The 12,122-nt window shown below is 42.0% G+C and overlaps 1 protein-coding gene across 4 annotated transcripts in view; it reads right to left on the bottom strand.

The window, feature by feature from the left end:
* LOC110524470 (phospholipid-transporting ATPase IF) overlaps window positions 1-12,122 on the bottom strand; it is a 40,069-nt gene that overhangs the window by 20,559 nt on the left and 7,388 nt on the right. For all 4 annotated transcript variants that reach the window (XM_021604152.3, XM_021604157.3, XM_036978279.2 and 1 more), the window contains exons 6-18: window positions 11,286-11,414; window positions 10,505-10,608; window positions 10,244-10,291; window positions 10,043-10,107; window positions 9,830-9,911; window positions 9,557-9,707; window positions 9,007-9,204; window positions 8,751-8,909; window positions 8,343-8,521; window positions 7,989-8,057; window positions 7,808-7,881; window positions 7,366-7,469; window positions 6,667-6,848 (exon numbers count right to left, since the gene is read on the bottom strand). In XM_021604152.3, the coding sequence (XP_021459827.3) occupies window positions 6,667-6,848; window positions 7,366-7,469; window positions 7,808-7,881; window positions 7,989-8,057; window positions 8,343-8,521; window positions 8,751-8,909; window positions 9,007-9,204; window positions 9,557-9,707; window positions 9,830-9,911; window positions 10,043-10,107; window positions 10,244-10,291; window positions 10,505-10,608; window positions 11,286-11,414 (1,544 nt within the window). The remainder of the gene's footprint in view (window positions 1-6,666; window positions 6,849-7,365; window positions 7,470-7,807; window positions 7,882-7,988; window positions 8,058-8,342; window positions 8,522-8,750; window positions 8,910-9,006; window positions 9,205-9,556; window positions 9,708-9,829; window positions 9,912-10,042; window positions 10,108-10,243; window positions 10,292-10,504; window positions 10,609-11,285; window positions 11,415-12,122) is intronic.

Here is a 12,122-nt window from a genome sequence, read left to right on the forward strand (position 1 = left end):
CCGTAAAGTTTTTTTGAAATCTGACAAAGCGGTTGCATTAAGGAGAAGTATATCTCTAATTCAATGTATAACACTTGTATTTTCATCAACATTCATGATGAGTATTTCTGTGAATTGATGTGGCGCTCTGCACAATCACTGCATGTTTTAGAACTACTGAATGTAACGCGCCAATGTAAAATGACATTTTTTGATATAAATATGCACTTTATCGAACAAAACATATATGTATTGTGTAACATGAAGTCCTATGAGTGTCATCTGATGAAGATCAAAGGTTAGTGATTCATTTTATCTCTATTTGTGCTTTTTGTGACTCCTCTCTTTGGCTGGAAAAATGGCTTTTTCCTGTGAGTTGGTGGTGACGAAACATAATTGTTTCTAGTGCTTTCGCTGTAAAGCATTTTTGAAATCATACACTGGCTGGATTAATGATCATTTTATCTTTAAAATGGTGTAAAATACTTGTATGCTTGAGGAATTTAAATTATGAGATTATCAGTTTCTTGGCAATTTCTCGCATGGAATAAGCCTTCATTTCTCAGAACAAGAATAGACTGACGAGTTTCAGAAGAAAGTGATTTGTTTCTGGCCATTTCGAGCCTGTAATCAAATCCACAAATGCTGATGCTCCAGATACAACTAGACTATAAAGGAGGACAGTTTTATTCCTTCTTTAATGACAACAGTTTTCAGCTGTGCTAACATACAGTGGGGCAAAAAAGTATTTAGTCAGCCACCAATTGTGCAAGTTCTCCCACTTAAAAAGATGAGGCCTGTAATTTTCATCATAGGAACACTTCAACTATGACAGACAAAATTAGAAAAAAAAATCCAGAAAGTCACATTGTAGGATTTTTAATGAATTTATTTGCAAATTATGGTGGAAAATAAGTATTTGGTCACCTACAAACAAGAAAGATTTCTAGCTCTCACAGACCTGTAACTTCTTCTTTAAGAGGCTCCTCTGTCCTCCACTTGTCACCTGTATTAATGGCACCTGTTTGAACTTGTTATCAGTATAAAAGACACCTGTCCACAACCTCAAACAGTCACACTCCAAACTCCACTATGGCCAAGACCAAAGAGCTGTCAAAGGACACCAGAAACAAAATTGTAGACCTGCACCAGGCTGGGAAGACTGAATCTGCAATAGGTAAGCAGCTTGGTTTGAAGAAATCAACTGTGGGAGCAATTATTAGGAAATGGAACACATACAAGACCACTGATAATCTCCCTCAATCTGGGGCTCCACGCAAGATTTCACCCCGTGGGGTCAAAAGGATCACAAGAACGGTGAGCAAAAATCCCAGAACCACACGGGTGGGACCTAGTGAATGACCTGCAGAGAGCTGGGACCAAAGTAACAAAGCCTACCATCAGTAACACACTACGCCGCCAGGGACACAAATCCTGCAGTGCCAGACGTGTCCCCCTGCTTAAGCCAGTACATGTCCGGGCCCGTCTGAAGTTTGCTAGAGAGTATTTGGATGATCCAGAAGAAGATTGGGAGAATGTCATATGGTCAGATGAAACCAAAATATAACTTTTTGGTAAAAACTCAACTCGTTGTGTTTGGAGGACAAAGAATGCTGAGTTGCATCCAAAGAACACCATACCTACTGTGAAGCATGGGGGTGGAAACATCATGCTTTGGGGCTGTTTTTCTGCAAAGTGACCAGGACGACTGATCCATGTAAAGGAAAGAATGGGGCCATGTATCGTGAGATTTGAGTGAAAACCTCCTTCCATCACCAAGGGCATTGAAGATGGAACGTGGCTGGGTCTTTCAGCATGACAATGTTCCCAAACACACCGCCCAGGCAACGAAGGAGTGGTTTCGTAAGAAGCATTTCAAGGTCCTGGAGTGGCCTAGCCAGTCTCCAGATCTCAACCCCATAGAAAATCTTTGGAGGGAGTTGAAAGTCCGTGTTGTTCAGCAACAGCCCCAAAACATCACTGCTCTAGAGGAGATCTGCATGGAGGAATGGGCCAAAATACCAGCAACAGTGTGTGAAAACCTTGAAGACTTACAGAAAGTGTTTGACCACTGTCATTGCCAACAAAGGGTATATAACAAAGTATTGAGATAAACTTTTGTTATTGACCAAATACTTATTTTCCACCATTATTTGCAAATAAATTCACAAAAAATCCTACAGTGTGATTTTCTGGAATTTATTTTCTAATTTTGTCTGTCATAGTTGAAGTGTACCTATGATGAAAATTAAAATCTTTTTAAGTGGGAGAACTTGCACAATTGGTGGCTGACTAAATACTTTTTTGCCCCACTGTAACTGCAAAAGGGTTTTCTAATGATCAATTAGCCTTTTAAAATGATAAACTTGGATTAGCTAACACAACGTGCCATTGGAACATAGAAGTGATGGTTGCTGATAATGGGCCTCTGTACGCCTATGTAGTTATTACATTTTCCAGCTACAATAGTCATTTACAACATAAAAAATGTCGACACTATATTTCTGATGAATTTGATGTCATTTTAAATGGACAAAAAAAAAAAAATAATAAAAAAAAAAAAAATCTTTGAAAAATAAGGACATTTCTAAGTGACCCCAAACTTTTGAACAGTAGTGTAAACATTTTGCTACACCCGCGATAAGATCTGCAAAATGTGTATGCAACCAATAACATTTTATTTGATTATTCAGCCCTAATGTTGGAAACAAACATCATTATGTTTTCATCCAGAGTCACATTTATTTATTTATTTTCCAAGCTATAGCATACAATATTTTACATACGGCAGGTTTTTAAAGGACCAAAGAGTTTGCTTTGTATTTTCATTTTTTGCCATGGAAAAAATATTGCTATACTGGTATCGTCACAGCCCTAGCTGAGGCATTCCATGTAAGAAATGTAGTAATCAGCGTAGAGGTGGAGAGTCGATACAATCCACGTCTACGATACTGGTGCCGTTACAGCCCTATTAAGCACGTTGTTCACAAGCGGCACTGCAGTATGAATACAGAGATGATGTTGCGATAGAAATGTTAAAGTTAGGTGGTAAAAGCCAGACTGATTAAGAGGCTAAGAGAGGGTGCTTAAGATTGATCATATCCTCAATAATGTAGAGGCTCGTTCCTTTTTTGGGGGTGAGCAGAGCAGCATCCTCTGAGCGAGAAGTTCTATAAGCGAACTTTTGTTCGCCGAAGGGGGAATTAATTAGAGGAGAGAGAAAGAGAGAGGAGACTGGGCTGCGTCACAGGCAGATGGTGTGGTCTGTCTGGGTCTCACTACAGAGCAAGCACACACACACTCAAACGTCAACAGTCTCTCCTGGATTGCAACTGACCAAACCCAGACTGCATCTGCTTCACCAACAATGATGAGACAGCCTATAGGGAGGAGGTCAGAGACCTGGCAGTGTGGTGCCAGGACAACAACTTCTCCCTCAACGTAAGCAAGACAAAGGAGCTGATCGTGGACTACAGGAAAAGGAGGGCCGAACAGGCCCCCATTCACATCGACGGGGCTGTAGTGGAGGTTGAGAGTTTCAAGTTCCTTGGTGTCCACATCACCAACAAACTATCATGGTACAAACACACCAAGTCGTAAAGAGGGACGGCCAACACCTTTCCCCCTCAGGAGACTTGGCATGGGTCCTCGGATCCTCAAAAAGTTCAACAGCTCTACCACCGAGAGCATGGTTGCATCAATTCCTGGTATGGCAACTGCTCGGCATCCGACCGTAAGGCACTACAGAGGGTAGTGTGTACTGCCCAGTACATCACCGGGGCCAAGCTTCCTGTCATCTAGGACCAATATACTAGGTGGTGTCAGAGGAAGGCCCCAAAAATTGTCCAAGACTCTAGTCACCCATGTCATACTGTTCTCTTTGCTACAACATGGCAAACGGTACCAGAGCGCCAAGTCTAGGTCCAAAAGGCTCCTTAACAATTTCTACCCCCAAGCCATAACATTGCTGAACAATTAATCAAATGGCCACTGGATTATTTACACTGCTGCTACTTGCTGTTTATTATCTATGCATAGTCACTTTACCCCTACCTACATTACCTTGATTAACCTGTACCCCCGTACATTAACTTGGTACCGGTACCCCCTGTATATAGCTTCGTTATTGTTATTTTATTGCGTTACTTATTATTTTATTACTTTAGTTTATTTAGTAAATAATTTATTGAACTGCATTGATGGTTAAGGGTAAGTAAGCACTTCACAGTAAGGTCTATTTTTTTTATTTAACTAGGCAAGTCAGTTAAGAATTTGTTCTTATTTAGTAAATAATTTCTTACTTACAATGACTGCCTACACCGGCCAAACTTGGACGACGCTGGGCCAATTATGCACCACCCTATAGGATTCCCAATCACGGCCAGTTGTGATACAGTCTGGATTTGAACCAGGTTGTCTGTAGTGACACCTCTAGCACTGAGATGCAGTGTCTTAGACCACGGCGCCCCTTGGGAGCCCCAAGTCTACACCTGTTGTATTGGGCGCATGTGACAAATAAACTGATTTGATTTTCAGTGTCTCCATGGCCACTGTTCAGCATGTGTGACTGACAGGGAGCTACACCAGTCTGAGGGATTCTATGTAATAAATGTTGTAATCAGCTTAGACATGATTAGTCGCCTTAAGATGTACTCAAAACCAACCCAGATGCAGATGGCAGTTGAGCCTTTGTTACATTATTGTTTTATTGGAGCATGCGTACACCCAATCACATTTTATTTTGACAGGCCCCTTAACACAATCACATAAAAACTAGCTTGAATGTTGGATCCTGATCCTTTCTAGAGATCTGCCTCTAACCAATCTTAACAGAGCCTAGATCCCAAAATTCAGAGCACCATCTCATTCCAGCAGCACGTGTGCAATGTCTTTATGCTAAGCAGCACACTAGGTGACTGACACGTTGCAAGGGCTGCATGCAGAAAGGCATGAGTCATGTTTGATTGGCTAAGTGAATTAGGTTCAGGAGGACTGAGCCCAGCCCCCGGCCCAGTGAGGCTCCTGCTGCACGGAGGTGATGAGTCACAATGATCTGTTAAGGTAAACAATCTGTGGAAAAGGAACAGAGGAAATGATGTGCCTCTAGTGCCATGTTAAATCATTTTTCGATTCCATTGTATTTCTATTGTGAATTCAGCAGCATATCATTTGACCTCAGTGCATTTGTTACAATAATAATCCATATAAAGTACAGTAATGAGTTAAATTAGAGGCACGTGTGAAAGAAAAACCATTGTTGAAATACAGCTACTGTGAAATCGAATGAGAGGTTGATTTTTCTCTGTTGGAAGATTTGGCACACGCGCTCTCTGCGAAATGCAGCGTTTTTAGAGACAGATGGGACTTTTTTTGTAGAAAGTACAGATTGGCTCATGAGATATTGTTTCCCCAAACTAATCTTATAGGATCTTTGCGAGGATTTAAGACCTACTTTAAAATGGCAAACATGACATTCCTGTGCACATCCAAGCGCCTTCCACCCTCGTGTTTTTGGCAACTAGCACTTTTCACGCGGTGCTGGCCGATTGGCATCTCACAGCCCTCAATGAGCTAATGTTTTGGATGCAATCATCAGCAAAACGAACTGTAACATACAATTTCCATACACCATCACACAACAAGTTGAAGTCAAGAGGGGTTTCTTTGCCATCAATGGGTTCCCAAATACAAACGGTGCAATAGACAGCACCCACATTGCCATAAAAGCACCATCCCAAAACAAGTGCAACTATGTGAACAGAAACAGCTTCCACTCTTAATGTGCATGTGATAGGTTATGTGATGCGCAAAAGACGCTACTGAATATGATGGCAAGGTGGCCATGTGGTACGCACGACTCAATTCATTCTGCAGAACAGCAATGTTGGCCTATAAGGCTACAGGAGGGGACTGTTGAGGATGGATGGCTCATTGGTGAGTGTTGCCTACTTATTTGAAGTACACCGACACTAGCACTTCGATTTCAGTCTCGGAGAAGTTCATTTTTTTTTTCGTAGCTTTTTTTGCGTGCAATGTATTTCATGGTACAGCGTTGTATATTACACACAGGCTTTAAAGGGATGATTCTGACCCTTATTGGTCAATTAGGGACGTTTAGAAATGCAAATAGCCAAAGACCTGCATGAGCACCGAGGTTAAGAACAATTAGTATTTATATCAATGGTTCTCTCGTAGTGGTGTGCGAATTACTTTTTCTACGCAGACGAACATTCTAAATTCCGTTGGAAAGTAGTATTTTAGAACAGTTTCTACGCAATATTGATAAACGATGCCGCAGGTGTGCAAAGCCCTTAGAGACTTAGAAAGACTCACAGCTGTAATCACTGCCAAAGGTGATTCTAACATGTATTGACTCAGTGGTGTGAATACTTGTGTTAAACAGATATTTGTGCATTTCAAAAATCTAAAAACATGTTTTCACTTTGTCATTATGGGGTATTGTGTGTAGATGGATCAGAAAAAAAATAGATTTAATCCATTTTGAATTCAGGCTGTAACAACAAAATAGGGAATCAGTCAAGGGGTGTGAATGCTTTCTGAAGGCACTGTATATGGTAAACTCTACTGATCGATTGTTCAAATAGCCCAACCCTTTCAGATAACATTGCTTGGTTTCACAATTAACTAACCCATGACCAGACATACACCACAGTGTTGTTGACATACTTGTCTTCCACCCCAGTGGCTCCCAGCAGCTCCAGGTCCTTCTCTATGAAGCTAAAAACTTCGGCCAGCCTCTCTTCTCTCTGCTGCAGGGCCGTGCGGGCCTTGTGGAGCCGCTGGTCCACCTCCTCATACTCCTCCACACTGAAGTGTCTGCAGGCCACCACCAAGGTCCGCAGGCCCTTCTGGAGAGGGGGGAAGAAAGAGGGGAAATAGAAAGAAATGAGAAGCTGTCAGGGACGGGCTCTATATCAAATAACCACACACCTGCCAGTTACAAATCAAAAACAATCTCTCAGTAGATCCTGATGTCTGGATAAATTGACCGTTAAGATGCAGGATTTATTGATTTTGGTGGGGGAGTCTGGGGGGAAAGGACCAAAAGTAATCTTTACAGTGCAATATATATATATATATATATATATATTTTTTTTTAAATACGCCATCGAGAGTGACTTTTTTCAGACACGTGTGAAATGTATCTCCAATCTTGTGGAATGAAAATGTGGTATGTGAGGGTGTCCATGTGTGCGTGAGCAACTAAGTACTCATGTGTTCATTTCAGACAGAAAGTGTCCCAGCTGCACTGGTGCGCTCTTCAGTACAGATATTAAAAGACAGCATTCAGCTTGGCAAAAATCTGCTGCACATAAGGGCTGGAAATAGTTCCTAGTCTAATATGATTTGATGTGGTATACTCACCAAGGCAAATTCATCTACATGTACTCTTGTTTTGTTGATTTCTCCACTTGTAGTAAAAGGAAGAATAGCGGACTCCGCTCCCTTTGTAAATAGTACTTTTTCCCCTACAGCAATAGACCAAATAGATTGCAAATGAGTTGTTATAATCAGGTCTTGGCCGATATGAAATACAGGGAAATTGACTGAAACCACATTACAGGACTAAACCAAAAGGTGGGTAACATCTATCTAATTACATGCCATTTTAGCAGATGCTTTATTCCAAAGCGATCTACAGTCAGTCATAAGTACATACATTTTTTTTGAGTATGGGTAGTCCCGGGAATCAAATCCACTATCCTGACGTTGCAAGAGTCATGTTCTACCAACTGAGCTACAGAGGACCTCCTGTAATGAAATGCTAATACAACATTTATGAATGAGCCATTCAAGTCTAATATACCTGTGGGTGTCTGTAATATGACACTCATTCTCCTTCTGTTTGCATCAAACTCTAGTACATGGAGTAGTTTAAACCTGTGGGACAAGGAATTACAGGCATTACATCACTTGTTATGCACAGTACAGGTTCATCATCTACACAAAATGCCATGGACTCTTCAATCATACAAAATTATACTTACTTTTCTGGCTTTCCAAACGTTTTTATTTCCATAGTTTCTCCGTGGCTACCAATGAAGGTTACCCCCATCCTGCAATTACATTTGACATTGCTGACCATAAATACTAACATGCAGACTGTTGCCCATACATGACCCTAACTGTAATGCATGGTCAGCTGGGTCTGGAATGTGGTCTGGAATGTGCTGAACCTTGAAAACAATTTGTCTCAATAAATGTTAATTTGTCTGAGTGCTTGTATGTCCAAAAAGACCTGGGAGACCAGCACTGGCCATATCTATAGATATTAATTTTATTCATCAACAACCGTACAAATGGGTTGAACAGCGAAACATGACAGCTATCCTCCTGAGTACCTTTTCGTGGCTTCCACCAGTGCTTTCTCGTCTGGCGAGGAGGCATAGTACTCCATCTGGGAGGAGAAGCCATTAGCGTGGGAGAAGGGATCCCCCGGGCCGTCGCCTGGCTGCTCGTAGCTGATCTGCACTGTGTGACACAGCGACACTGCCTTTAGGAACAGCAACTCCTCCCGACTCTGAGAGGTGACAGACAGAGAGAGAGTCAAACAGACAGACATGAGTACAGTACCTAGAGTCATCAAACCACTGACGGGCCAAAGCCAGGAGGATAGTCAATGAACACAAGTATAACACATGGGTAGAAATGCAGACATAACCTGTATATTTCATGAATGGACAGACAGTGAATGGATAAATACTGTCACAAGTCACTTGGGCAATATGTTAGGTTTTAATGGTGTTTACCAGAGGAGACACAGATCGGTCAGGCGAGTCATCCGTCATTCCCTCAGGTACAAGCTTTCCATTGATTTCCTGATATTTGATACCGTTGATTGAACATTCACGGAACAGCATCTCGTTCTCCGTCAGGGTGCCGGTTTTATCCGTAAATACATATTCTACCTAGAACAGAAATAAACAGAGGCTGATCATTACACGCTCACACAAACTCACTCAGCTATGACGTTGAGACCTACAGCGAAGTGCTTGGTGCCCGTACCTGTCCCAGCTCCTCGTTCAGATCGGATGTGTTGACCTGAGCCATCTGGTCACTCTCCTCGTGATAGAGGTCCAAGTCCCAGCCAATGAAAAACGAGCCCAAGAACTTCTGCATCTCCACAGTGACGTAGAGCGAGATGGGGATGATGAAGTTGTAGAGGACCAGAAATGCCAGGAAATCAGAGATGAACTTCAGGATCTGTCAACAAGGAAGTGGGTGGTAGATGAACACACGACAAATGGCTTGAGACCTCATTGGAAAGCAAACAGAGATTTTAGGAGAGCATCTTTCTTATTGACTGTCAGGGTGAGAGGCACTTTCGCTTATATCCTGTCACAATACGTTGAGTCATACCCACTGCTACTGTATGGGAAGCCACACCAAGAGATGTTGAAAATGTAATACATCTTCCCACCTCCTTCAACACATTATCCCCCAAAACCACAAACTATTTGCAAATAACAAGTATCCAAAAATCCTATGAAATCTAAGATCCTCTGTTATAGACCATAACGTATCAGCGTGAATAAAGTCTCAGACAGTGACTGACCTGGCTGCTGTTTCTCTCCTGCTCCGTCTTCTGGTTGTAGAAGGGCTCGTCCCATTTGTTCTCAGCCTGCCAGGCGTACTTCAGGATGGTGCTGAGGATCGCCTCAAACAGCAGGATGCCCAGGTATATGAGCAGAAAGGTGTTCATGGACCTGAGGGAAAAACAGCACAGATACACAGTCTGGTGTACATAGACATGAACCTGAAACCTGAGAAGAGGAAACTCAGAAGTGTTCAGAGTTGTTTTAGAGGTGCAAAATGTCCTAATGCGCACTTCTCCACTGCAGAGCGCTTCTGGGATTTGCACTTGTAGTTCAGGGCCATCTTGGACTCCATCCCAGTGTAAACTGCCACACCTGCAAATCAAGAGTGGAACCCTACTGAACCCTGCATAGACAACAACCAACTGGGCAACTGAGGTCAACAAATGATAACTGAGGACAGACAACAATATGGATGGCAACAATGAGAGCCAGAAGCCACTTACCAAAAATTTCTTTGGTATTTTTTAGTCTTGCTCCTCGAAGCAGTAGGTTTTCTGGCCCAAGGGGTCTAATGAGGCAGAGACAAATAGTGAATGATACAACAGAATAACTTGTTTTTTTTCAACAGAAAATAGAAACAATTTGTGCCATTCCATCCATGCAACCCAGATAAAAACTAGAATTGGCGAATTTTGCAATCTCACCTTACAATCTCTTCTCCTTGTTGTGTTACTGTTATTCGCCCGACAAACCTGAAAGTAGAAGCATTTCTGCTGAGTGGGGAGAGTAACAGAGAAACTGTAACACCAACAGTCCTGTCATTCAACCCTAAAAAAAGACCTCCATTCCGGCCAGTAGAAATGTGAATGTGAGAAATAATAAATAGTCCTGTTCAGTTCCGGGGTCAGTGAAAGAAGAGCTCAGCGTTCTGACTGGCGATTGAGCGCAGGGTGACTGTACCTTACCTGTACAGATCTGCATCTGGCTGCTGACACTCCAGCACAGCATGTAGGGCCTCCAGCCTGGACACCGACTGAGACACCAACGTCTCTGGCACAGAGTAGTGAGTCTACAGGACCACAGAGAGCGTAGGGATACAATCCAGGAGAGGGACAAATATATCACTTTTTATAGAATAGAAGTATACTTTTTACAGTGAGACAGTAAGCCTTAAAAGCAAAGAAATAGCAGTGTACATTATAATGATTTAGAAAGGAATGCACCCTTACAGCGCCAGCCTTTGTCTACTGGTGAACAGGTTAAAGAGGCCACGAGGCTTGTTAGGTTTACATTTATAATTTAACTGAATCACTCTGACTGCTTGAGAGGCAAAATCCAATCTGGTGCTAAAACCCCCTCAGTGAGAAAGCGATTTCATCCCCCATTGCATTCTAATGTCATTATTGCAAACAGCCATAAAATACAAGTAGCTGGAACTGAAGGCTGATGACAGAGAGGCTGCACCCCTAAGATTGCACAAGAAAAAAAAACTGACAAAAAATACATTTCACAAAATTAAAAAAAAAAGATAAATAAACGTATATGGCAAAAGCATTTTGATTAGAAGCAGATAATTAGTTATATTGCCTCTGGCAAAAACATGAGATGTCTCAGACTGCACAAGTACTATCATGGAAATTAAATAAAAGTTTTCCCTCCCCTTGTGAAGGGGGGGGGAAGCTAATTCATTTAGGGCTCAGAGAGAGAAAGAAAGCAAGAGTGGGGACAGAAGATTAAAAGCCCAACCTTTAGATTAGTCTCTCCATCCAGGCTGGTGGTGGTGATGTGACATGTCCCCTCAGCTCGGTCTGATGATAAGAGGACCAGGTCCACTGGGAACGTCTCATCTTTGGCCACCCGGACTATGTCCCCCACCTGAGCAGACAGCACAGACAGACATGTCACAACAGATGAATGAGGAGCAAAACTCTCCCATGATATCCACGACCTCAGAATCCAATATTTTCTGAAGACTAGACAGTCTAGTTCAATAGTGAATGCCACCATGCACTATTTTAAAAAGAGAAAACATTTCCCCATGTGAAAACTGCTACATTGCATCTGCAGAACTGTGAAAGAAAAACAAACTAAGAGAGCACTTGAAATCACGTATTCTTCTGGCAGTTTAAAGCTAGAATACTTAATGGTGAAACTGCCACGCCCGTTTGCGATATTACAACAAAGAAGTTACTGCAAACAAACAGTTTTTTCCCCTCGGACATCACTGCCCGTGCTATACAAGAGCACAATATGTACTGCAATAATTTTTACCATGGGGGGGGGGGGGGGGGGGGGGTTTCCCATACTGCGGATTCCGTCTTTAATGTAGGATTTATTTTACCTTGTAAATTATTAGAGTACATGAATGAAGAGTGCTGATATTTAATATTGGCTAGCTATCTCTAACATTTGTTAATTGGGAACAAATCATCTTATTCAATAACTACCCGGTGAAGACATTTCACACAGAATAGTGAGTAACAACATTTAAACAAAGAATGTAACGCCTGAGACTGTGGGTGGTACATTGGTTTTACATTCCTGGCTTTCTGACAAATCTTTAACACAGTGGTACAAAGCACC

The sequence above is a fragment of the Oncorhynchus mykiss genome, chromosome 5, assembly GCF_057628025.1.
Source record: "Oncorhynchus mykiss isolate SJ-2025 chromosome 5, ASM5762802v1, whole genome shotgun sequence".
NCBI lineage: Eukaryota > Metazoa > Chordata > Actinopteri > Salmoniformes > Salmonidae > Oncorhynchus > Oncorhynchus mykiss.